The sequence below is a fragment of the Sphaerodactylus townsendi genome, linkage group LG13 (assembly GCF_021028975.2).
Source record: "Sphaerodactylus townsendi isolate TG3544 linkage group LG13, MPM_Stown_v2.3, whole genome shotgun sequence".
In the NCBI taxonomy this organism is placed as follows: domain Eukaryota; kingdom Metazoa; phylum Chordata; class Lepidosauria; order Squamata; family Sphaerodactylidae; genus Sphaerodactylus; species Sphaerodactylus townsendi.
Genome location: NC_059437.1, coordinates 24246734 through 24268765, shown reverse-complemented (window position 1 = coordinate 24268765; position 22032 = coordinate 24246734). Strand labels below are relative to the sequence as shown.

At 45.3% G+C, this 22032-nt stretch overlaps 1 protein-coding gene across 2 annotated transcripts in view; it reads left to right on the top strand.

Annotated features, from left to right (window-relative positions):
* The window catches only part of GPR50 (G protein-coupled receptor 50), a 57091-nt gene that overhangs the window by 15063 nt on the left and 19996 nt on the right, over positions 1–22032 (top strand). The window contains exon 1 of one of the 2 annotated variants that reach the window (XM_048514540.1): positions 2831–3010. The exons of the other annotated variant lie outside the window; for it this stretch is intronic. Within the exon in view, the coding sequence (XP_048370497.1) occupies positions 2851–3010 (160 nt within the window). The 5' untranslated portion in view covers positions 2831–2850. Of the gene's footprint in view, positions 1–2830; positions 3011–22032 lie in introns of those variants that run through there. 2 annotated transcript variants of the gene reach the window in all.

Sequence of the window (22032 nt, the reverse complement as noted above, 5' to 3'; positions counted from 1 at the left end):
AAGTGCAATGAAGAGCTGCCATTTGTTCTTAATGTTGGTGTAGTGGTTAAGAGCAGCATGGTGAACCAGCATGGTATAGTTGTGGTTAAGAGCAGGTGCACTCTAATCTGGAGATCGGTTTTAAATCCCTGCTCTGCCATGAGCTGTGGAGGCTTATCTGGGGAACCAGGTTAGCTTGACTAGCCTAAGGTCACCCAACACATGCCAGCTGGGTGACCTTGGGCTAGTCACAATTCTTTGGAGTTCTCTCAGCCCCACCCACCTCACAGGGTGTTTGTTGTGGGAGGGGTGGGAGAAGGGAAAGGAGATTGTAAGCCCCTTTGAGTCTCCTTAAAGGAGAGAAAGGGGGGTATACATCCAAACTCTTCCTCCTCCTCTTCTTCACTCTTCTTCTTCACGCTTCACACTTGCATTTTACCACAATGGGTACTGCTCTGTCCTTTTCTTTTTTACATTACAGGTGGCTTTATTCTATTGTGTAACGGACAACCTTTCCACTTTAAAAGTCTTCTAGGTACCTCATAAAGGAGTACATTCATCTTGTCCAAAGAAGGAAGTATCCACACAGGAAAGTTTTCATTGGATGATGTAGTCGTTTAATGACAAACATCTGTTTGTGAGCCACTTCCTAGAAAAGTCCATCTGGGATCAATAGCTGGGGCTAGCCAGGGTCAGTTCCTAGAACACACAGCAATCACCTGATTTGCAGCTGCTGGTAACCAGAAGCCCACTAACAATCAAACACCGCTGAACTCAAAAGAATCAGAGGAAATAGGATGTCACGCACATTATGAATTGTCTCCTCGCCACTAGCAGTTAAATGGAGCCTTCATGTTCAGATGCTGTGTACCCCTGAATACCAGCTTGGACAGATTTATGAAGTCGATTTATGGCTACCAATCTTGATCCTCTTTGATCTGAGATTGCAAATGCCTTAACAGACCAGGTGATCGGGAGCAACAGCCGCAGAAGGCCATTGCGTTCACATCCTACATGTGAGCTCCCAAAGGCACCTGGTGGGCCACTGCAAGTAGCAGAGAGCTGGACTAGATGGACTTTGGTCTGATCCAGCTGGCTTGTTCTTATGTTCTTATGTTCTTAATCCAGGAAGTTTTGTCTTCTGAATTTCTAGGCACCTGGTGGGGAACAGTAGGGTGAACTAGATGGACCTTTGATCTCATCCAGCAGGGCTCTTGCGACATGAACGGAAGTCATCACTAGCCTAAATACTAAGAAATACACACGTTGCACTCTGGCTGTATCCAATCTTATATATTGATCTTACATCTAATTAATCAACTTAACACTTCTATTTGTGTTTACATTTCCTCCATTTCTCTGACAGAGTTCTTCAAGATACAGTATAAGTCTTCCAACAGCCTCACCCACCTCACAGGGTGTTTGTTGTGGTGGGGGGGGGGGGAAAGGCAAGGAGATTGTAAGCCCCTTTGAGTCTCCTACAGGAGAGAAAGGGGGGGATATAAATCCAACTCTCCTCCTCCTCCTCCGCTCCAAACCCCACCCTCTCTCCAAGCATTCCCCAACCCAGAGGTGGCAGAGGAGTGTTGTGAAATCAGAAGACCCAAGTCTCAATGGGCAGGAAAAGATAGCAAACTTCCTCAGCTCTTTCAAATGACCTGGGAAAATTCTGAGGCTGTAGAATGGGCTGTACTTATAGGGAACATCCACATTTTCTTCAATGTTCCCATATGTAAAACCTCCCTGTAAATAACACAATGCACACCAGGATGAAGAGTTTTCTCCTACCTCTCTGCATCCTGTGCTAGTTTTCTACTGGCAGAGAAGCACAGAAGTCAAGGAGATGCTTCAAAATCACACACCCTCCCCAGCAACCTGAAGTAGTGCAGTTCAAGAGCCAGCGGGTTTAGTGGTTAAGAGTGGCAGACCCTAATATGGGGAACTGGGTTCGATTCCCCTCTCCTTCCATAAGAAGCCTGCAGGGTGACCTTGGGTCAGTTCTCTCAGAATTCTCTCAGCCCACGCAGAGGCAGGCAATGGCAAACCAGCTCCGAATGCCTCTTTCCTCAAAAACCTGATGGGCTTGCACAAAGAAGAAGAGTTTGGATTTATATCCTGCCTTTCTCTCCTGTAAGAAGACTCAAAGGGGCTTACAATCTCTTTTCCCTCCCCCCCACTACAACAAACACCTTGTGAGGTGGGTGTGGCTGAGAGAGCTCCGAAAAGCTGTGACTAGCCCAAGGTCACCCAGCTGGCGTGTGTGGGAGTGCACAAGCTAACCTGGTTCCTCAAATAAGCCCCCACAGTTCAAGTGGCAGAGCTGGGAATCAAACCCGGTTCTCCAGATTAGAGTGCACCTGCTATTAACCGCTACACCACACGGGCACTTTGCACGGCCCCAGTCTACCTGCCTCCACCACCTCGTTCCTTTGCCAGCTGTGTCTCCGGCGTGGCCCAGGTTTCCAGGGCGCTCAGATATCAGCCACGTGCCCCGAGTTTCCCGGTCCAACGCGAGGGAAAGGGCCGGCGAGCGGGGAGCGACCTTCGGGCTGGGAAGCGCTCCAAGCCGCCGACGGTGCTGGAGCCCCGGGGCGGGAGCGCGTCTTTGCGCGCCGTCCCCTGAAAGCGCAGTGCCGGGAGTCGGGACGCCCATTTGCAGGCGACTGGGCTCCGGCTGGCAGGCTTGGGGGAGCTGCGGGCAACCGGCTGGGGGGAGCCCGTCGGGCTGTGCTCGGGGGCGGGACTGGAGGGCGAGGGCTGCGGCGTCTCTTCTGTGGCCCTCCCTGCCCCGCCTGGCGGCGTGGGAATGCCGCGAAGGGTTCTCCCCTGCCTCGGTCCCCCGGCTGGCGGCTGGCGGCGGGCTGCGGGGCGATGTTGGACGGCAACGGGACGTGCTCGGATTGCCGCTTCTTCCACCACGAGGCGCGCCACTCCTTGGCCGCCGTGCTCATCTTCACCATCGTCGTGGACATCCTGGGCAACGTGTTGGTGATCGTCTCGGTGCTGAGGAACCCCAAGCTCCGCAACGCCGGTGAGTGCGGCCCCGGGCCGGCCGGCCAGCCAGCCACGAGGGAGGGAGGCGGGGGTCCAGGTTTGCCCCGTCTGGGTTCTGCCTCCCGGGGTCCCACTCGAGGACGGGACGCCGGGATGATCCCTTGGCACGGCGCCTCCCAGGGGGAGTGCTCTTGACGCCGGTTTCTCAACGGGTAGTTTGCCGTCACGCTCCGGGGTCTGCATTGCCCATTGCAAAAGTGAGGCAAAGGCAATCTCACTTCTGTCCTCTGTTAGAAATCCGGCGAGGGAAAAACGTGGCCATGGTCCTCAGTGCCTTAGCCAAGAGGTCACGAGAGGAAAGGTTGCTGCCCAGCGCCTGGATTTTCAGTCAGGTGCAGAAGAGGGCTAAGATGTTCCTCAACACTTGGCAGGAAAATGGGATCTTTAAGTGTTAGGGAGCGCTGGACATCCCATTCTCCTATTCGTGGGACACCTTTCCCCCCTGCATCCCATTTGATTACCAGGGAAAAAAGTAACCAGGTACAACTTGAATGCTAAACTTCTGTGCACCTGCTTTAGGTGCTGAGTTTACTGCTGAATTTCTTGTTCAAGGTGTCCATGGTTGGTGGGTGGGACGTGTCTTGCCTGAAACTGCGCATTCTTCCAGCTGCAAGACTTGGGGACACAAGGGTTTTGTTTTCACTGCCAGGTCCCGGTCCCCAAACAGGTAAAGTCACAATGAAAAGTGATCTCTTCTCAGTTGAGGAGGTTCCTTCCTGCAAATTTTGGATGTTGTTGGGGAATCAGGTGTCAAAAGGAGAGGAGGGAGAGCCCTCGGCCGGCGGTACTAATTCTGCACAGTTGTCCCTTTAGAATTTAAGTTCTTCATTGTGCAGGATGCTGAGGAAGACTTTTGATGAGGTACGAGCCAATGTTCAAGTTTTGCAGACTAGTGAGAAATGTAACAACCTTAGTGGACAAATGAGGATTTCAGAGCCTGCCCAGAGCAGACATTAATCTGGGGAATTATCTTTCTGAGATAGTTGGGCGCTTAGCGGACTGAGACAGGGATGTGATTTCAGGTGTACTCTCTGATTACATCTGTTTCAAATGATAAATCAGCAGTGAGATTGATTGCTTTGAGATGAACTAGTACAGGTATGAAATTCAGCTTGCAAATCACAAAATCTGTTTCTGGGAGAGTAAACGAAACTGATGGGACAATTCTTGGTCCCTGGTTTGCCATTCTGTTCACTCCACTGACTGCTTGCAAGCCGAACTACTATAGCAGCTGCCTGAAGAAGACTGGGAACAGAGGTCCAAAGCGCCCCCCCCCCCCACTAGTGATTTGTGCTGTATGAATGAATTGTCCTGATGCTTGTCTGAATGGTCTGTTATACAGATCACAGCTGAGGCTGTTAACTTGTACAACTGGAAGGGGCATAACTTTCCACTGAAGTCTGGAAAAGCCATGAAGTGCAACCTGAAGTGCATTTTTGCACTTGTCAGTGGCTCTCTAAATGTTAAGATTCCAGTTTATCCCAAGTGACCATTCAAGTGGTTATTGCTCACATTAAGCAGATGAATCTAATTTTTTCCTTTCTGGTTTGCTGATAGTCCTCAAAGCTCATGGCAGTAGCTTCAGGATTTTATTGACCACAGATTGCAAAGAGGGCAGTCACGTTAGTCAATCTGTTGCATCAAAAACCCAAAGGGATCATGTAATTCCAGATGTAGTAGCCAATTGCAGCTATTGCAAATGGTCACTATGCTTGGTTTATAAACTTCTGAGTTATGCAGAGATAAGTCATAGAATGCTTTCACGGCTGGACTCAGCTGGTTCTGGTGGGTTTTCCGGGCTGTGTGGCTGTGGTCTGGTAGATCTTGCTCCTAACTTTTCACCTGCATCTGTGGCTGGCATCTTTAGAGGTGTATCACGGAGAGAAGTGTGACCTCTCTCTGTGATGCACCTCTGAAGATGCCAGCCACAGATGCAGGCGAAACGTTTTGAACAAGATCTACCACCATGGCCACACAGCCCGGAAAACCCACAACAACCAGATAAGTCATAGCCTCTGCCTCTTGCATTTCGTGGTACTGATTGCCTTCTTCTCCACCTCTGTATCCATATGTGTATGTATATGTGTCTGCCAACTGAGGATTCGCTTCACTTGACTGATGAAATGGGTTGAAGTCCACAAAAGCTTATACCTTTCAATCGGTATGTTAGTTCAATCTAGAAGTATCACAATACTCCTTAGGATTGCACTGAGAGAGTCTTCTCAAGAGTCAAGTCATAAATAGCTTGAAGATCCTCAGCGATAGAGCATGTGCTTGTTTGGATGCCTTAGATCCCAGCTTCAGTTTCTGGCATCTCCAATTAAAGCATCACTGGTGGGTGGAGTTGGGAGAGACCTTTCTCTGCTTGAGACCCTGGAGAGCAACTGTCAGTCCTCCAGATGTTATGGACTACAGTCTCCAGATTACAGCGCATCATGCTGGCAGGGGATGATGGGAACTGTAGTCCATAACATCTGGAGGGTCACAAGTTTGGCACCTGTGGAGTAGACCATACAGAACTGCACAGGCAAGTGGTATAAGGCAGCTGTATATGTTCCAGGCTGGATCTAAATAGGCCCCCTCTGCAGCTGCTGATGGGTGAGAGGAGGAGTTGGAATTGATGTTTACGCTATTTTTATTGTTTCATTTTAATTGTTATCATCTACTGATGATGCTTTTATTGTATTTTTAAAAATTATTTTTAACCTGTGTAAGCCACCTAGACACTTTGGTATGAGGCTGAGTATAAATATTTCTAAATAAATACATAAAATTGCCACCAGTTCCCCTTTCCCACTACATACCCTCTCATGTCATTCCCAGCATGGTGTAGTGGTTAACAGCAGATGCGCTCTAATCTGGAGAACTGGGTTTGATTTGCCACTCTGCCACTTGAGCTGTGGAGGCTTATCTGATGAACCAGATTAGCTTGTGCACTCCAACACATGCCATCTGGGTCACCTTGGGCTAGTCACAGTTCTTTGGAGCTCTCTCAGCCACACCCACCTCAGAGGGTGTTTGTTGTGGGGGGAAAGGGAAAGGAGATTGTAAGCCCCTTTGAGTCTCCTTACAGGAGAGAAAGGGGGTGGGGATATAAATCCAAATCCAAACTCTTTCCCAGGTTCCCATATCCCCAAAGTGCAGCATTTTGTGGGGCTTAGTGGACTGCAGTGGGAGGGAAGAGGTGAGAGAGTTCTGTTCCTGGGATGGAAAATTTATTTTGGATTCAGCCCATTTGGTTCAGCTTGGGTGTGAAGGCCTATGTTTCTTCTATAATGCTTGGCTTCTCTGCTGTGGTTATAGGGGTCAGTTGTGTTAAGAAAGCATGCGAGATTTCAAATCGCTTCCTTTTGAAACTACCAGTAGGCAGTAAAGAGCCCAAGAGAGAGAAATGAAATAATAAACTGATGTTTGGTGCTCTGCCATATATCACTTGGCTGGGGAGCCCTTCTGTGTGAGATTTACAGCTTAATGAAAGAGTCTAGTTATAGTGTGGCTGTTCGGAGACTTTCAGGTCTTTGATTCATATTTCTCACTGGAAAGGGTTTGTTTTTTCTATTTCTATTTCAAAAGTAAGACAATGTAATGCTGAAATTGTTCCATTCAGACCCTGTTGCAAGGTGATTATTTCTGATTAAAGCACTGCTGAATTTTAAAAAATGGGATGGAAAACTGCATAATGGATTCCCTCCTTGGGAACCAAGCTGCCCCACTTCATTTGCTTTGCCTGACTAGGAGGCAATTGCAATAGATTTTGGAAGGTTTTGTTCAATAGTTGCCACGTCTGACTTTGTTTCCATAATGTTTTTAAATATTTTTGGAGTTTCCAAAGTCGGAGGGTTTGAGGATTTCGCTGCCATAGAAGCCATTTAGACAACTGAGAGCAGCAGAGGGGAAGAGACCTTAAATCTTTGTATTCTGTAGTTATAGCATTGAAACCTCAAAAAGTTTGATTCCGATGACACTTTAAGTTCAACAACATTTTATTCTTGGTATACCAAGATTAAAACTTTGTTGGTCTTAAAGATGCCTCTGGACTAAAACTTTTTTCTTCCGCTTCACAGTTGCTCACCTGAAACCTCTTTGGTATTTGCATGTTTATTTGATAGTGTAGCATTTGTTAGCAAATTGTTTCATGTGGTTTGGGGGGCATTTGGTCCTGTTCACACATTCTTGAAGATTTATGAACTAGCCCAAGGTCACCCAGCAGGAATGTAGGTGTGTGGAAACACATCTGGCTCACCAGATAAGCCTCTGCCACTCAAGTGGAGGAGTTGGGAATTAAATCTGTTTCTCCAAATTAGACTCCACCTGCTCTTAACCACTACACCATGCTGGAGTAGATTCCAGGTATGTGTGTAGAGGACTGGTGCCCGAGTGCAGCTAAACTTCAGTTTGAAGTAGGGATTTGGTAGGCTTTCAATCTTTACTGCCATATCATAGTCTGGTATGTTCTGTGGCAAAAGCTTTGCAGATGAGGTGGAGTGAAATTGTATGACTGTTTTATTTTCCGATGTGAGATCTGGTGTTGGCCATTTGCACATTTAAGCCTTCATGCGGCATAAGAACATAAGAACAAGCCAGCTGGATCAGACCAAAGTCCATCTAGTCCAGCTGTCAAGGAAGGACAACATTCATGTATGAAACCCTATGGAGGAATTTTGGAGCCCTAGAGAAAAGATTTACTGCCAGATAAGGTGACAAAGCAGCTGTGGCTTCACTGGCGCTTTCCCCCCTTGCTACGCCTCTGATGGTCATAGAGCTAGAAATACAAGAGAGACACACGCCCTTTAGCTTATAGTTTAATTTGAGAAATTCATAGATGTCTGCTTAATCTGCCCTGCTGAGTGTGGCCAGCCCTGCTCCTGGCAGCTAGGCACAAGAGGGTGGGTGGTGCCAGCAATGCTTGGCTGCTCTCTATGTTTGGACACTGCTGTGCACTACACTGTTACACCTGTGGCTACAGAAGGTGTAGAGAAGGTGGATGAAAGACTGCAAGGGGGAAAATTGCTGTTGTATTTATTTTGCTGAATTGGGAAAAGAAGGGTCCATCTTCAGATTACACCCTGAGTGGGTATATTGGGAACGAAGTATTAAACTGGAAGAAATACAGATGCTGTCTCTTGTTGATCGAGGACATGAGAAGGTGGAAGTAATGGCACAGGGTTTCTTGTGTTCTGCCAAGGACTGCACGTATGATACAATAATAAAATAATGAATAATAATATTGTCTCTTGGTTATGAAAGGAAGATGGCTCAGAGCCACTGATGCTCTCTTCTATTCAGGTTGTTGATGTAACAACTTTCCAAGTCAAGTCCAAATGCTTTTCTTGGCTGTTCTGAAGGAAAACAGATTAAAATGTGTTCAGAAGGAACCATTCTTGAAACTAATGTTAAAAGAAACAATAGGCACACATTGTCATAAAACTTAAATGGCCTTTAAGATGTCCCCTGTAAACTGCCTCTTTGATGGCTGCAGAAGTTCATTATACCTAAGATAATATTTGAGTGTGTGTGTGTACATGTGCTTGCGTTGTTACCAGATGGTTGGGTGGGGGGAGGATATCCTGTCCTGTTAATAGAGATTTAATATGCAGATATGTGCTGTTGAATCTTTTAGTGGCATGGAGCTAAATCACATCAGATCAAACTGATATAGTAGGGATAGCTCGAACGACCAGTTTAAAAGTTGGCAACCCTATCGTGCATGCAAAGATACTGAAAAAGGAAGCATCTGAAGGTGGAATATTTTAGTACTCCCCCTTGGCCACAGATATCGCAAAGCTATACAGGTTCTGAATGTAGACATTTAATGCATATTTTAATGTATTTTAATGGGTCCAGTAAATAGATAAACGTACCTTGTTTGTTTTAAGTTTGCTTTTAATATTGTAATTTATAATGCCAATAAAGGCTTCTGGCTGGATTTGAGTAAGATCTGTATGCCAGCAATGGAATGGATATCGCAAAGCTGGGTTTCATTAGCCAATGTTGGAGTAGATGCAACACGGAAGCACTTGACAGGAGTCTAAGGCTAAGCATGAATCTCTGGAGTTTTCATACTTAGAGGCAGGGAACAAACAGCCTAAATAAATTCTGCTCAGTTCATCCTGCAAACTAACATTTTCCTCCAGTAACTACAAAACTAACCAAGTAAACAAATAGAGAACAAGTGATGACAAGATACTAACAAAAGAAACAGAAGTCAGATATTTGATGTTCCAAAATTAAGAAGCCCACTAATCAAGCCCTCTCTCTGAGAAGGTAAAGTGGGGACAGGGTTAGAGATAACTCCTTGGGAGACTGGACCCAACAGAAGGGCTGCCACTCGCTCACAATCATCCATCAATTGCATTTAATTCATTTGAACTCTTTACATGCCTGTCTTTCTCCTGAGCATCCCCATATTTATTGGATGTGTACGGAGTGAGCTCTTTTGTGCTTGAAAATTCCTGGAACGAAATTAATTCCAATCACGATTGAGTAATGTCCTAATAGTGAAATGCTAAAGAAGTGTGGAAGAAACAGCTGGCACCTTTATTTATTTATTTATTTATTTATACTTTGGGCTTCTAGACCGCCCCATCCCCGAGGGGCTCTGGGCGGTGTACAGCAGATAATAAATACAATTTTAAAACATCATAAATAGGCTAAAACTTATAAAAGCAGCGAAAACTAGCTAAACATTAGCATTTAAATGTAAAATAAATATAGGCATAGGTGTAGGTGGTAGGTGCCTAATATTAAATTCTTCCACCCCCAGGGAGAACGGTAGGTCTAGATAGATGTTATAGGCCCAGATGGTAGAGGAGCCGTTAGGAAGGAGACCAATGAAAGGGATCCAGCAGGAGGGGCTGTGAGGAAAGTGCTTTCAGCCAGGCGGCCAGTGAGGGGCCAGCGGAAGGGGGCCAGCCGGAAGGGGGCACTCATCAGCTGACTGGACTCTCCAAAGGCCCAGCTGAACAGCTCCGTCTTGCACGAGGCCCCTCGCGGGAACTGCACCAAGCTGTCCCGCAGGGCCCGAACAGCTGGTGGGAGAGCGTTCCACCAGGCCGGGGCCAGGGCTGTAAAGGCCCTGGCCCGTGTGGAGGCCAGCCGCATCATCGAGGGGCCGGGGACCACCAGTAGATTGGCCTCTACCGAACGAAGAGGCCGTGTGGGAACATATGGGGTGATGCGGTCTCGAAGATACGAGGGTCCCAGGCCGCGTAAGGAAACAAGGAAACCTTTTCTTTCCAACACGTTTATTGCTGATAAGGCCAGTTCCTTAGAATGGCATAAAACTTTTGGAACAGTCCTGCCTGTATTAAAGTGGGAGGGGACAAGAAGCTTTTGGGAATAAAGCGGCCTCTGTGCTTTCAAGTGTGCTAATCCCTGTGTAATGAATTGTGATAACACTTTGATTGGATCTGTCTCTATTGTCCACTTGATTAATACCCCAAGGGAAAAAGAGAAAGGCCGACTGCCGTAATTTCAAAGGAATGTAAAGTTTTATTCCAAGTATTGTGCATAAATAGAACTTGGTAGATGGGTGTTTCATACTGCCCCTATTAACACCCCCGCCCAATCAAACAGCGGTCTTTAGCTAATATTTTGTTAGGGAATTCTGTGGAGCTCCAGCCCTTTATTCCCTCTGAGTCACCATCAACATTCCCCAGCTTCTGCCCTCTACCCCCCCTCTTCAACACTTACCCTCTTCCCCTTCTTCACCTTATAGCCAGTTCTCTGTCATGCTCACAGCATGGGAGCTCTGTGTGGGATAAAGTGCAAGAATGTTGAGCTGGCTGTTCTAAGCATATGAACAAAAGGCCATCGCTTGATAGGCAGGGATGGGAAATCCCCCCCCCCCACTCACGGCCTGCTGCCCACATTCACCTGTCCACTATTAAGAACCCAATAAAGCAGTGGCTCTCAACCTTCCTAATGCCACAACCTTTTAATACAGTTCCTCATGTTGTGGTGACCCCCAACCCTAACATTTATCCATTTTACAGATGGAGAACACTGATGCAGAGAATCTTAGGTGACCCCTGTGAAAGGGTCGTTCGACCCCCGAAGGGGTCCCGACACACAGGTTGAGAACCGCTGCAATAAAGGCTTCTGTCTGTCTATTTAGAAGGAGGAGGGGAGGAGTAGTAGTTTGGATTTTTACCCCACCTTCCTCTCTTGTAAGGAGTCTCAAGGAGGCTTACAAACTCCTTTCCCTTCCTCTTACCACAAGAGACACCTTGTGAGGTAGGTGGGGCTGAGAGAGTTCTGAACAAACTGTGACTAGCCAAAGTCATCCCATGGTGGAGCAAAGGATGGGACCAACCCTGTTCTTTCCGATCCTTCTCTCTCCCTCCTGCATAGATGTGGGAACGATGACTCTGTTGATAAAGCACACACTTTCCACACTGCAATCCTTGGAAAAACAAAGTTGGGGATAGGTCATTTTCCCCTGTCTTAAACCACTGAGAACTGTTGCCAATCAGAGTAGAGTATGCTGGGCTACAAAGACCAATGGCCTCACTTGGTCTTGAGTCCTGAGAACAGGTTTAATAGCTTTTGAAGCAGTCTTTTTAGAGTGACTTGATCCATACAGCAACGGCCTGGTGATCCTGTTTGCCTACCATGAAACTTCACTTGTCATACATTTGATTAAGGCATAGAAGCACAGTTAGGCTGCAAAGAAAAAGGGAGAAATAACTAAAGAAAATATTACTATAAGGGTCCAGCTAACTACAATACAGAATTATCAACGTATATTTCAATAGTGTACACATTATATGGAATTAAAATGGCTAGTAAAAAACACAGGTTCTGGAAAACAGATCCCAACATATATATCCATAAATCTCACAAACAACTACACAAATGTCATTATAATTGATGAATATAGTTTTAGGTCTTGAACCATAAGCCAATAAATGGACTCTGTACTTATTGATAAAGTGTTAGAGCACCAAAGATTTCAAAGTCAGTTCTGACAAACCTGGTCTTTGCCATTCCCTTTATCCCATTGCAAGTCCCCAAGAAAGTTGTGAAAAACAGTCCCTGGAGCTAAGGCACCCCAAGGTTGGCGACAGATAGTAAAACAAAGTCACCTGGCTTCCTGCCCCCATGAGATAATGGTTGCAACACTGTTTCCCATGGGACCAGGGTGTCAGGGGAAGCCTAGTTATCTACAAAGTATGTGAAGCCATAAAGTATAGATCACGGAATGCTCCAGATGGCAATGGTAACATAGCAGGCTGGTTACATATATCTTGTAGCAGCATTGATTTGTAGTTTTAAGCAGTTACATTGAGTTAGGAATGAATCACATAGATACAATCCCTCTGACACATAGCAAATGATCTACAAAACCTTATCTGTTTCAGCCCTTATGGCCTTCATTAGTGGTCAATGAGAAAACATTTTTAAAAACATACATTCAACAATAAATGTAGAAATTCAAACCAGGAGTTGTTTTCTCATTGGTTGTGCAGTAGATAAAGATTTCTGAGGTCGGCTTCAGCTCTTCTTCTGTACTAACTGCTCAAACACCTAGGATCTTTGAAACATTTCAAATCTGGTACTGGATTGCCTGAATGTGTGTATCATCCCTGAATATGTGTATCATCAATGGTAAGTTGAAGAAGTGACTACAGTAATAGAGAATCTGGGCTAGCCATTTTTATTTTGGGCCTTGCCTTCCATGGCACTGAATGCTCCAGTTGCCACCCCCTTTCAATATATGGCATCATTACCTAGGAAGAGGACAAGTCTGTGCAGGGAATCATGTACAGCAGGGGTCCCCAAACTTTTTAAACAGGGGGCCAGTTCACTGTCCCTCAAACTGTTGGAGGGCCGGACTAAAAAAAAACTATGAACAAATTCCTATGCACAAATGATTGTAAAATGTTTGATTTCACCTTTCAGCCTTTCTGTCATGGTCTATTTTTAGAACAGTGACCAAAGTATGTCAAGTACAGGGTGGGCTCCGTCATTGTTGGGGAAGCTGTGGAATCACTCTTTCCCCTGTGGCAAAAAAAAAAAGCAGAACTTTCCCAATGAAACATTCCATCTAACCCAGGATCAGGTATCTTCCTGGCTTCTTTCCTCCCTAGCAGCCAGCGAGTGATTCGCCAGCCTGGCTGATGTCAATGGGAGTGAGGCGGAACAGAAAGCCTGAGAGCAACACATGGACTAGCTGAGAGGGAAGGGCGGAGCAGGCGTTGCCACATGTAAGGTTTCCAACTCTGGGTCAGAAAATGCATGGAGATTTGAGGGTGCCATCATGTAACTGCAATCAACAGCCGTTGGGGCCGGTTCCTCCTCTCCCTCGAGCCTCCACTGCACATGAATGGAGCCACTGCCGCCATGCCTGGCGGGCCGGATAAATGCCTTCAGGGGGCCACATTTGGCCCCCGGGCCGTAGTTTGGGGACCCCTGATGTACAGAGACACAGAATTATTTATATAATATATTTCTCACAGAGCACAGTTTAGGAATTACTTATATAGAGTATCTCTGCACATTACAAAGCACGTCTTCCTCCACTAAAGAGCTATTGCTTGCCGTTGTCTTTGCCCTTCTCTTTTGTGACTTTGCTAATTCCAACATGGTTTGTTCTTTTGTCAGTGAAACTTTGAAGAAGATAGCAAGGGAAGGTGCCCTTTTCAGTTGTTTCTAAATGTAGCAGGCTTAATACCTGAATCAGCATATCTGAGAAAATGAGTCCTTTGGCAGCATTAATAAAGGAGGCATCTCTTTAGAATGTTCTGATCAGACTTAAAAAATAAAATAAAACCAGCTTGGGAGAACATATATTGATATGGTGGGTCTGCAGTGCCCTTCCTTCATACTTGCAGTTAGTAAGGAAAGTTTTTAAATTGTTAACACACACATACACACAATCTGTGCAGATGCCAACAGTGTTAAGTCTGTTGCAGCAAAAGGGGTGTGTGTGTGATACTTTTAACACTAACTGATTTGCTGAAGTATAAACTTCCATAAACTAGAGCTTATTTCATCTGATGGAGACAGATGAAGACAATGCTCAGACAGTAAAATACACACACACACACGCGCACACACACACACAAGCGCAGTACAGTTAAAAGGCCAAAAAGGCAAGAGATATAGTTTGTGGCGTTTCCTTCAAACTTCAGAAGTACATAAGGTAGTGAACATTCATATCAGCTATAGTTGATGATCATTCAGCCTTGTCTGGTTATTCTGAGACTTTGAACTCCTGAGGTGGCTAACAAAGGTGTGGGTTCTGTTTAAGACAGCATGGGGGACACGATCCATGGCCACAGGCTGGCTGAAGGGAAACACTCTTAAGGCCTATTTGATACATTTTTAAGTGTAAGCTTTCCCTCTTGATATCAGTGGTACACAAGAGTGCTTCACTTTGGCTAGACTGCATCATGTGTGTTTAGCTATTTTTTAAATTACTCCCTTGCAGTTGTTGAGTTATTGCAGATGGATCCTGACTTGCCTCTTGAAATTACTTGTGGCCTCAGATGAGCGTGCAGTCGGCTTGTCTTCAGCCCCATTCCTGCTTCTGGAGTTAACAAAAAATTCTAGTTTGAAGGTGGAGTAGCGACCTCAAGGGAAGTCTGTCTGTCTGTCTGTCTGTCTGTCTGTCTGTCTGTCTGTCTGTCTGTCTGTCTGTCTGTCTGTCTGTGATATACAGATAATAATGTTGGCCTACCTTGCAGGACTATTGTTCCAATAAGGAAATGTATGTGGAGTACTTTGAAGCCTATGCAGCTCTGTTTCATTTTACACAAATAAAAGATTGCTGGAATCTTCACAGATTGATAGTTGGCAGTAGAAGAGGCTATGTGGTTCTGGCGCTATCTTCTTTAGCAGTATCTTAAGTGAATATATAACCATCTTGGCCAGATGTTAAATGCATTGTGGGTTTAACAGCTTTCTGAGGAATTTAGAACACGGTTGGTGGTTGTGCAGGAAGGCGGTGTAAGCAGGTGAGTGAATTAAGGCAAAAGAGACTTCTAAAAAAATATTCAAAAGCCTCTGTAATGCTTACCTTTTCTCAGAAGAGTAAGTACTCCACAATGCAGTGGTTTAAGCAGTCATTAAAATGTACTAAGCTACTTTTAAAGAGCAAATTCACAGGAAAAAATCTATGTACTTCAAGGAGCTTTTGAAACCACTGGCAAGGATTCAAGGGAACATGCAAAGCCAACCTTACTGATTGCAAGCGTAAAGTATAGTCTCACAATGACTGGGGCTGCCATAGAGAAGATTCAAACATAGAAAACCAATGCAAGGTATTTCTCTTCGAAACTGCCACTTCAGAACTTGAGGGTGTGTGGAGATCGATGGTGCATATGAGTACTTCCTTGCATGAATAAACTTCTTGCATGTGAAATGCTTTCATGTTGGTTGAAAAGTTCCACATTAACTTTTCCAAAATATAATAAGCTTCCAGATAACAGGATTTTTTTTAAATGTAGAGGGGATTATTAAAACCTGTTCCTCCCTTTACATTCTATAGTGGTACCCTCCTAGGAAGGACTATACTCAGCATATTTGCACTGACTCTAAGGGCCTTTCCCCACTTAACTTAAGCCCCGCGCTACTTGAGGAGAGTAGCGCGGGGTCCCCCGGCACTCCCCACGAGAGGGGCGGCGATAGTGCAGCCGCCCCGACGCTGCTGCTGTCGCGCCCCCTCAGCGCATGGCATCCCTAGCGCTCTTGCAGAGCGCGGGGGCATGGGGACGCCCGGGCGCACGCCAGGGATGCCGCGCGCTGAGAGCAGTGCGCGGCATAGGGGAAATCATGCTCAGTGGGGAAACGCCCTAAGAATCGTGAAGTTAGGAAATTCGGTGGATGAATTAGCTGAATGGCACTCAAGACCTAACACATTCCTCACAGATGATTATCTATCCTTTTATTGGAAAGTCTTTGTTAATCTTCTGGTTAGTATATAGTTCATAATCATTCAAACTTGACCTGTCCTTAGTAGATGAAGTGAATAGGTTCTTTTTAACAAGGTAGACTTCATTGGTGTAAACAAATATTCCCAGCTATTGATGTTATTGTTTTTCATTATGAGTCTTGGAAACATTATTTTTTGGGGGGGTTGGCAAGCCTGAAATTAGGTTTGTTTGTTTTTTGTCATCAAATCGCAACTGACTTACGGTTGACCCCAAGGCAAGAGATGTTCAGAGGTTGTCTGCCATTGCCTGCCTCTGTGTAGCAACCATGGTATTCCTTGGTCTCCCATCCAAATACTAAACAGGGCTAACCCTGCTCAGCTTTCTGGAACTGAAAAGATTGAGTTAACCTGGGCTATCCAAGTCAGGGCCTGAAATAAGTAGTAGCAGAAGGAGTTTCAAAGCGGCTTACAAAGACCTTCCCCTCCCCACAACAGACCCTTTGTGAGGTAGGTGGGGCTGAGAGAGTTTTGAGAGAACTGTGGACTAGCCCAAGGTCACCCAGTAGGCTTCATGTGGAGGAGTGGGGAATCAAACCCAGTTCTCCAGATTAGAGTCCACTGCTCTTAACCACCACACACCATCCTAAAAATAAAATCACTGAAGAAACCCAGTGTTCTTTTTGTTCAAATTAAATTCAACATCCAACTACCTTTAAAAAAAATTAAAAACCTAGCAGGTAAACCTCTGTAGCAGCAGGAAAGGCTATAGCTCTGCAGAGTGTCTGGTTTGCAGGCAGAGGTTTTCAGGGCCAGTCCCTGCTATTTTCTGATAAAGGATTTTGGGCAGCAAGAGTCAGGAAGGAACTTCTGCCTGAGACTGTGGTGAACTGCTGCCACTCAGAGCCAACGATACTGACTAGCTGCACCAGTGATCTCAGGCCAGTGGTTTTCAGGCTGTGTGCCTTCAAAACCCTCCGGAGTTCTTCCGTGAGAAAATCAGTAGCAAAAAAGCTTGCCCAACAGCAATTGTCTGCTAAAGTGCACAGCTGTGGGGGTTGGGGGAGTTGTGAGGATAGTGTGCTTCATGGCAGGAGGAGGCAATTCCCAGCATACATGCAGAGACCAGCAGACTGGACCATTTTGCTTGGTTCCCAAGGCCAAATCTGTGTCCAGGCAACTAAGGCACTGGCAGCGCTGTTGGGACCAACACTGTGGGAGAAGGCAACAGGCCACCCCCAGACCAGCATAGGCACCAGCCAAGTTCAAGGCAAATCCCTGAGACACTAGCAGTGTCACCAGTGTGGGATAGGCAGTAGAGTTGCCAGATCCAGGTTGGGAAATCTTGGAGTTCTGTGGGTGGAAAATAGGGTACAATGGCACAGAGTCTACTCCCCAAAGCATCCATTTTCTTCAGGGGAACTAATCACTATAGTATGGAGATGAGCTTTAATTCCGGCAGATCCCAAGGTCTCACTGGGAGGCTGGCATCCCTAAACCATTCTGATTTCACAGAGACCCTACACACTTGGTCAGTTCTAGAGATGAACACTTTCCAGAATCCTTTGGTTCGCCTGTGGATATCATAGCAAGATGACAAATGTTCCTTAGTAGACAGGCCAGGGTGGAAAATATTCTTCAGAGGTACAAGAATTGAAAACCCGTCCTTAGTCCTCCAAAGGAGTGAGTTCTCTCTTGTGGTGGTTTTGAAACAGAAATGCTAACTTTCAAAGCAAAATAAGCTCTCTTGCAAAATTACCATGATGATACCGTCTAGCTTAGGAACATTTTCTAGGCAGCAATTATGATGGACAGGAGGAAGCACAATTAATTCTCAATCATGCTTTTGAGAGCTGCTGTCTAAAATGAGAAAATGTGTTACGGCTATGAAACAGTGTGCAGTAAAATTAAGAGAATTAATTCTCAAACCACCAAGAAATGAATATGTTGGGATGGGGTGGGGAGAAAAGAAACCAACCAAACCAACTGTAAATCTAGATGGTGTTGCTTTGGAAGGGCTTTTGAGAATATAAAGGAGGGCAGTTCTGCCTGTGTCTGTTTCCAGTAAGCTTTGTTTGTGTGTTTGCTAATGAACCAAAGATACCTTAAATATAGCTTTTTCTGTAAGGAAATATATTCTGTAAAGAAGCTAGCCAAGGAACAGCTCAGTGAAACAGGATGATATACACGCCTCATGTATATCAATCTTGACAATTTTTAGCACTCTTAGCTCAGTTACTGTGGTGTTAATTCCTTCAAAACCCTAAATAACTTGGGGCCAGAGCAGAGATGTAGCAAGGGGAAAAAGTGTCCGGTGCACCCTCCGCCCCGTCCCGCCCTGGAACGCCGCCATCCTGGAACACCCCTTCTATGCCCCCAGAATGCCTTCACCACACCCCCGCAGGGGCACACCCCCCACCGTCCCCTTGGAGCTACACCTCTGGGCCAGAATCTGTAGCCACTACAGACAGGGCCTTACTGTATTACTATATTATTTATTTACCAGCAGTAAAGCCTGTCATGTTAAACAGTACAATGGGCACTAGCTGCAGGTGGCAGGGGCAGCAGATAGGCTCAGACCCGCATGTAGGATCCTGCATGCCTTTTTACTGAATAAAGTACATCATCAAACTCCACTGTTCTTACCGATTTTGGCAATATATAGTTTCCCCCTTTTAAAATGGTTTAGAAGACATGCCTTTGAAGCTTCACAGATTCAATACGAGAATCCATGCCAATTCTCAGATTGATTCTGTGAAGCTTCGAAGACACGTCATCTAAATTTTAAAAAGAGAACTATATATTGCTGAAATCACCAAGAAGAACTGAGTTCAATGATATACTTTATTCAGTAAAAAGGCAGGCAGGATTGTGCTGTCTCTACCCACCCACCTTGCTTCTCAAGAAGAAGAAGAAAATCCCCCCCCCCGCCCCCATCGCTAAACAACCAAAAATCCGGGACTTCTTCCAAATTCCTGTAGCAAACCGCTACGTGGCTCTAGCTGATAATGAGTTAGTGCCGGGAGATGAAAACTCCCTTAGAAGTTTATCAGAAAGAACTGATATAGGAATGTTTTCCACAGATCTCCTTAGGCCCCCATATTTCTGCTCAAGACATCTTTTTTTAAAAAACAAACTCTTCAAAGTGTGCACTTCCCCCCCCCCCCTAAGCCTTTTGCAAGACTTCTCCTGCCTGACTGCGTGGAATGCAGAGCTCAGGAGGCATCCTATGATTCCTTCCTGCCATTTTGCTCTGTGGTCAGTTTGCTCTGTGGTCACCCTCAGCTTGTGCCCCGACACTTTGTGTGCAGCTAAAGGGATGCTTCCTGCCTCCATTTGCTGAAGGTTACCCCAGGACCTCTGCTCTGGAGGCTCTGATCCTGTCTGCCTTTTCAGCCCCAAAAGTACATAGTTGTACACAGCTGGCCCTGCCGATTCCAGCAAAATATATATATATATATATATATATATCCTTTTTTTAAAAAAACATTTTTGAGGAGCTATTTTTGAAGCTACACAGACACACAGAAGAGAATCTCAGGCTCTCAAAAGACAGGTCTGCTGCCTGTTGAAAAGCATTGAGTTGACCAGCCCTCCACGATCCGACTTAAGATGGGTCTTTTGAGCGGCTAAGATTCTCGTATTTAGTTAGGAGTTTGACATCACCACACATTCCATCCTTACTGAATTAAGTCTTAGGATTTTTTAAAAATTGGTCTTATCTGCCACCCTTCTCCTGGCGCACTTCAGTTGTGGAACTTCTTCCACGCCACTATTCACTTGGCTTTTGCCCAGGCCTTTTCTCAAGTGTTTTTCCCCCAAATCTGGTCTTTTAAAACATTTTCTTATGGCCTCTGTTAAATTTTCTTTTTGCAGCCACAAAGTGTTCACAGCGCCATTGCAACTGATTCTACCTTTCAGTGCTGCTTTGAATGTTTTAGCGGTGCCTGTGAAACACTCAACCATTTATGCCCTCCTGTCACTATTGTAAGGTTCCTCCTGTTCTGCCTGCCATTCTAACATGGTTGCATAGTTGCAGCCAATCTACAAATTCCTAAGCAAGTTCCTCCTATCTAAGCTCATCGACTTCAACACGAACAATTCTGCATAGGTTTGCATAATTAAGTATGTTAATATTACATATATTACCACTGGTTACTTTAAAGTGATTTGATTCGCCTGTATTGTATTATGCAAAATGTAACTTGGAAGCTGTCTGGAGAGCAAATATCTTCAGTCAAAAAAAAGAGCAGTCAAAAAAAGAAAAGAACGAAGTCTTGTTGTTCCTGTGTCATTTTCTCATGAAAGTCAGCTGTTGCTGCTTTGCAACTGCATTTTAAACCATGAGAAAAGTTTGGGAGGAAAGGGTTAAACACACTGTCCCTGGCTACCCTTCCCTGATCTTCCAGACAGCTGCCTGGGGTTTCAGATTAGCATTCAGAGCCCTCAGAAGTCCAGAAACATGAATCTTTAGTGTCAGGTCTGGTTTGTTGTAATAGAAGTTCTTGTGATCTAAAGCCCACTCTAGTCAGAGGTACCATGAGATGCATCATCTGATTTTATCAATGCTTTTTTGTTCTCTCTTGCGGCATCAAACTGAGCAACACAGCTACTCTAGAATATGCAATGTAATCATTGTAAGGGTTTTATACAGTGGGCTGGTATTGTTATCCTGCTAATACAGAAGGTTGGAGGAGAGGGAGGGAAGCAGGCCAAAATAAGAGCTTCTTTCCAGCTTGCAGCTGCATTGCGATTTAAATTGTGTATTTCCTGGGATTTTGCTTACTTTGCTGCTCCGGCTCTTAATCAAGGTAGCTAAAATCTAGTTAATCTGTAATGCAAAGCCGGCTTTCCTTTGGAAACATTATTCCACAGCCATTTATGTTTGAAGTTAATCAGTGGCAATTCTGTAAGTGCACAGATGAGTGGATGGATCCTCCTCCTCCTCCTTTCGCCAAAGGAAATAGGTGTTTGCTGCTTCTCAAATACCTGGTGCTAAAGGAAAAAATGGCAATACTGTTTAAAGCACAGGAAGATGGCTGGTGGGTCACATCAGAGGTCTGTCTAGTTCTGCATTCTGTTTCACACAGCAGCCGGCCAGTTGCTCTACAGGGCCAACAGACGGGGTGTAAAGGCCTTCTCCTGTTGCAGCACTGGCATTTAGAGGTTTGCTGCCTCTATTATGTGGATGATCTCTTCAGTTACTGTGGCTAGCAGCCATTCATGAACCTCTTTTCTGTAGATCTGTCTAGTCCCCTTTTAAGGCCATCTAATATTCACGGCCATCACTATACACTCTAGCTGTGGATTCCACAGTTTATTTAGACATGGTTCAACCCAGATGTTGTAATGGATTTTGACACACATCCTGGGCCCCTTCCGCACACGCAAAATAATGCGTTTCCAAACCACTTTCACAACTGTTTGCAAGTGGATTTTGCTATTCAGCACAGCTTCAAAGAGCACTGAAAGCAGTTTGAAAGTGCATTATTTTGCATGTGCGGAATGAGCCCTGGAACACAATCTCATGAGGAACTGTCATATACTAGATCTGACCTTTGGTACTGATGGTGACTCGCCAGGATTGCAGGCAAAGTTGTGTCTTTTCCAGCACTTGCTACCTGAGATCTTTTAGACTTGCCCAGGATGGAACCTGGGACATTCTGCATGTAAAACAGCTCCTTGCCCAATGTGCAACCCGCACTGCTTTTGTTTACATAGGGTACTAGCCAGCCCTGGTGGGTCTTTTTATTGCCACAAGCAAAACGAGAGAACACCCCACCTCCCCATGGCAGTTCAGGGAAGATTGATCGTGGTAGAAGAGCCATTTTTGTGGGAAATATGTCTACTTGTCTTTTTATAGAGGCGCTTATCTTGAGTTTCCAGGAATGTGGCTTGAAAACCAGTTAATGAGGAAAGTATATTTTGAGCAAAATTCAATAGCTGTTGTAATAGAGACTGTTTCCTAGTAGATTCAAAGCATATGTGTTGATGATAGTGTATTTGGCAAGGCCGTGGTTGCTGGGGTTTGTGTTAGTGGTCTCTAGGCATTTTTTCTCAGATTAGACATTGGTTGGTATCAAAGGGGAAAAATGGTTGTTCCATTGCCTTCAGATTCCAAGTTG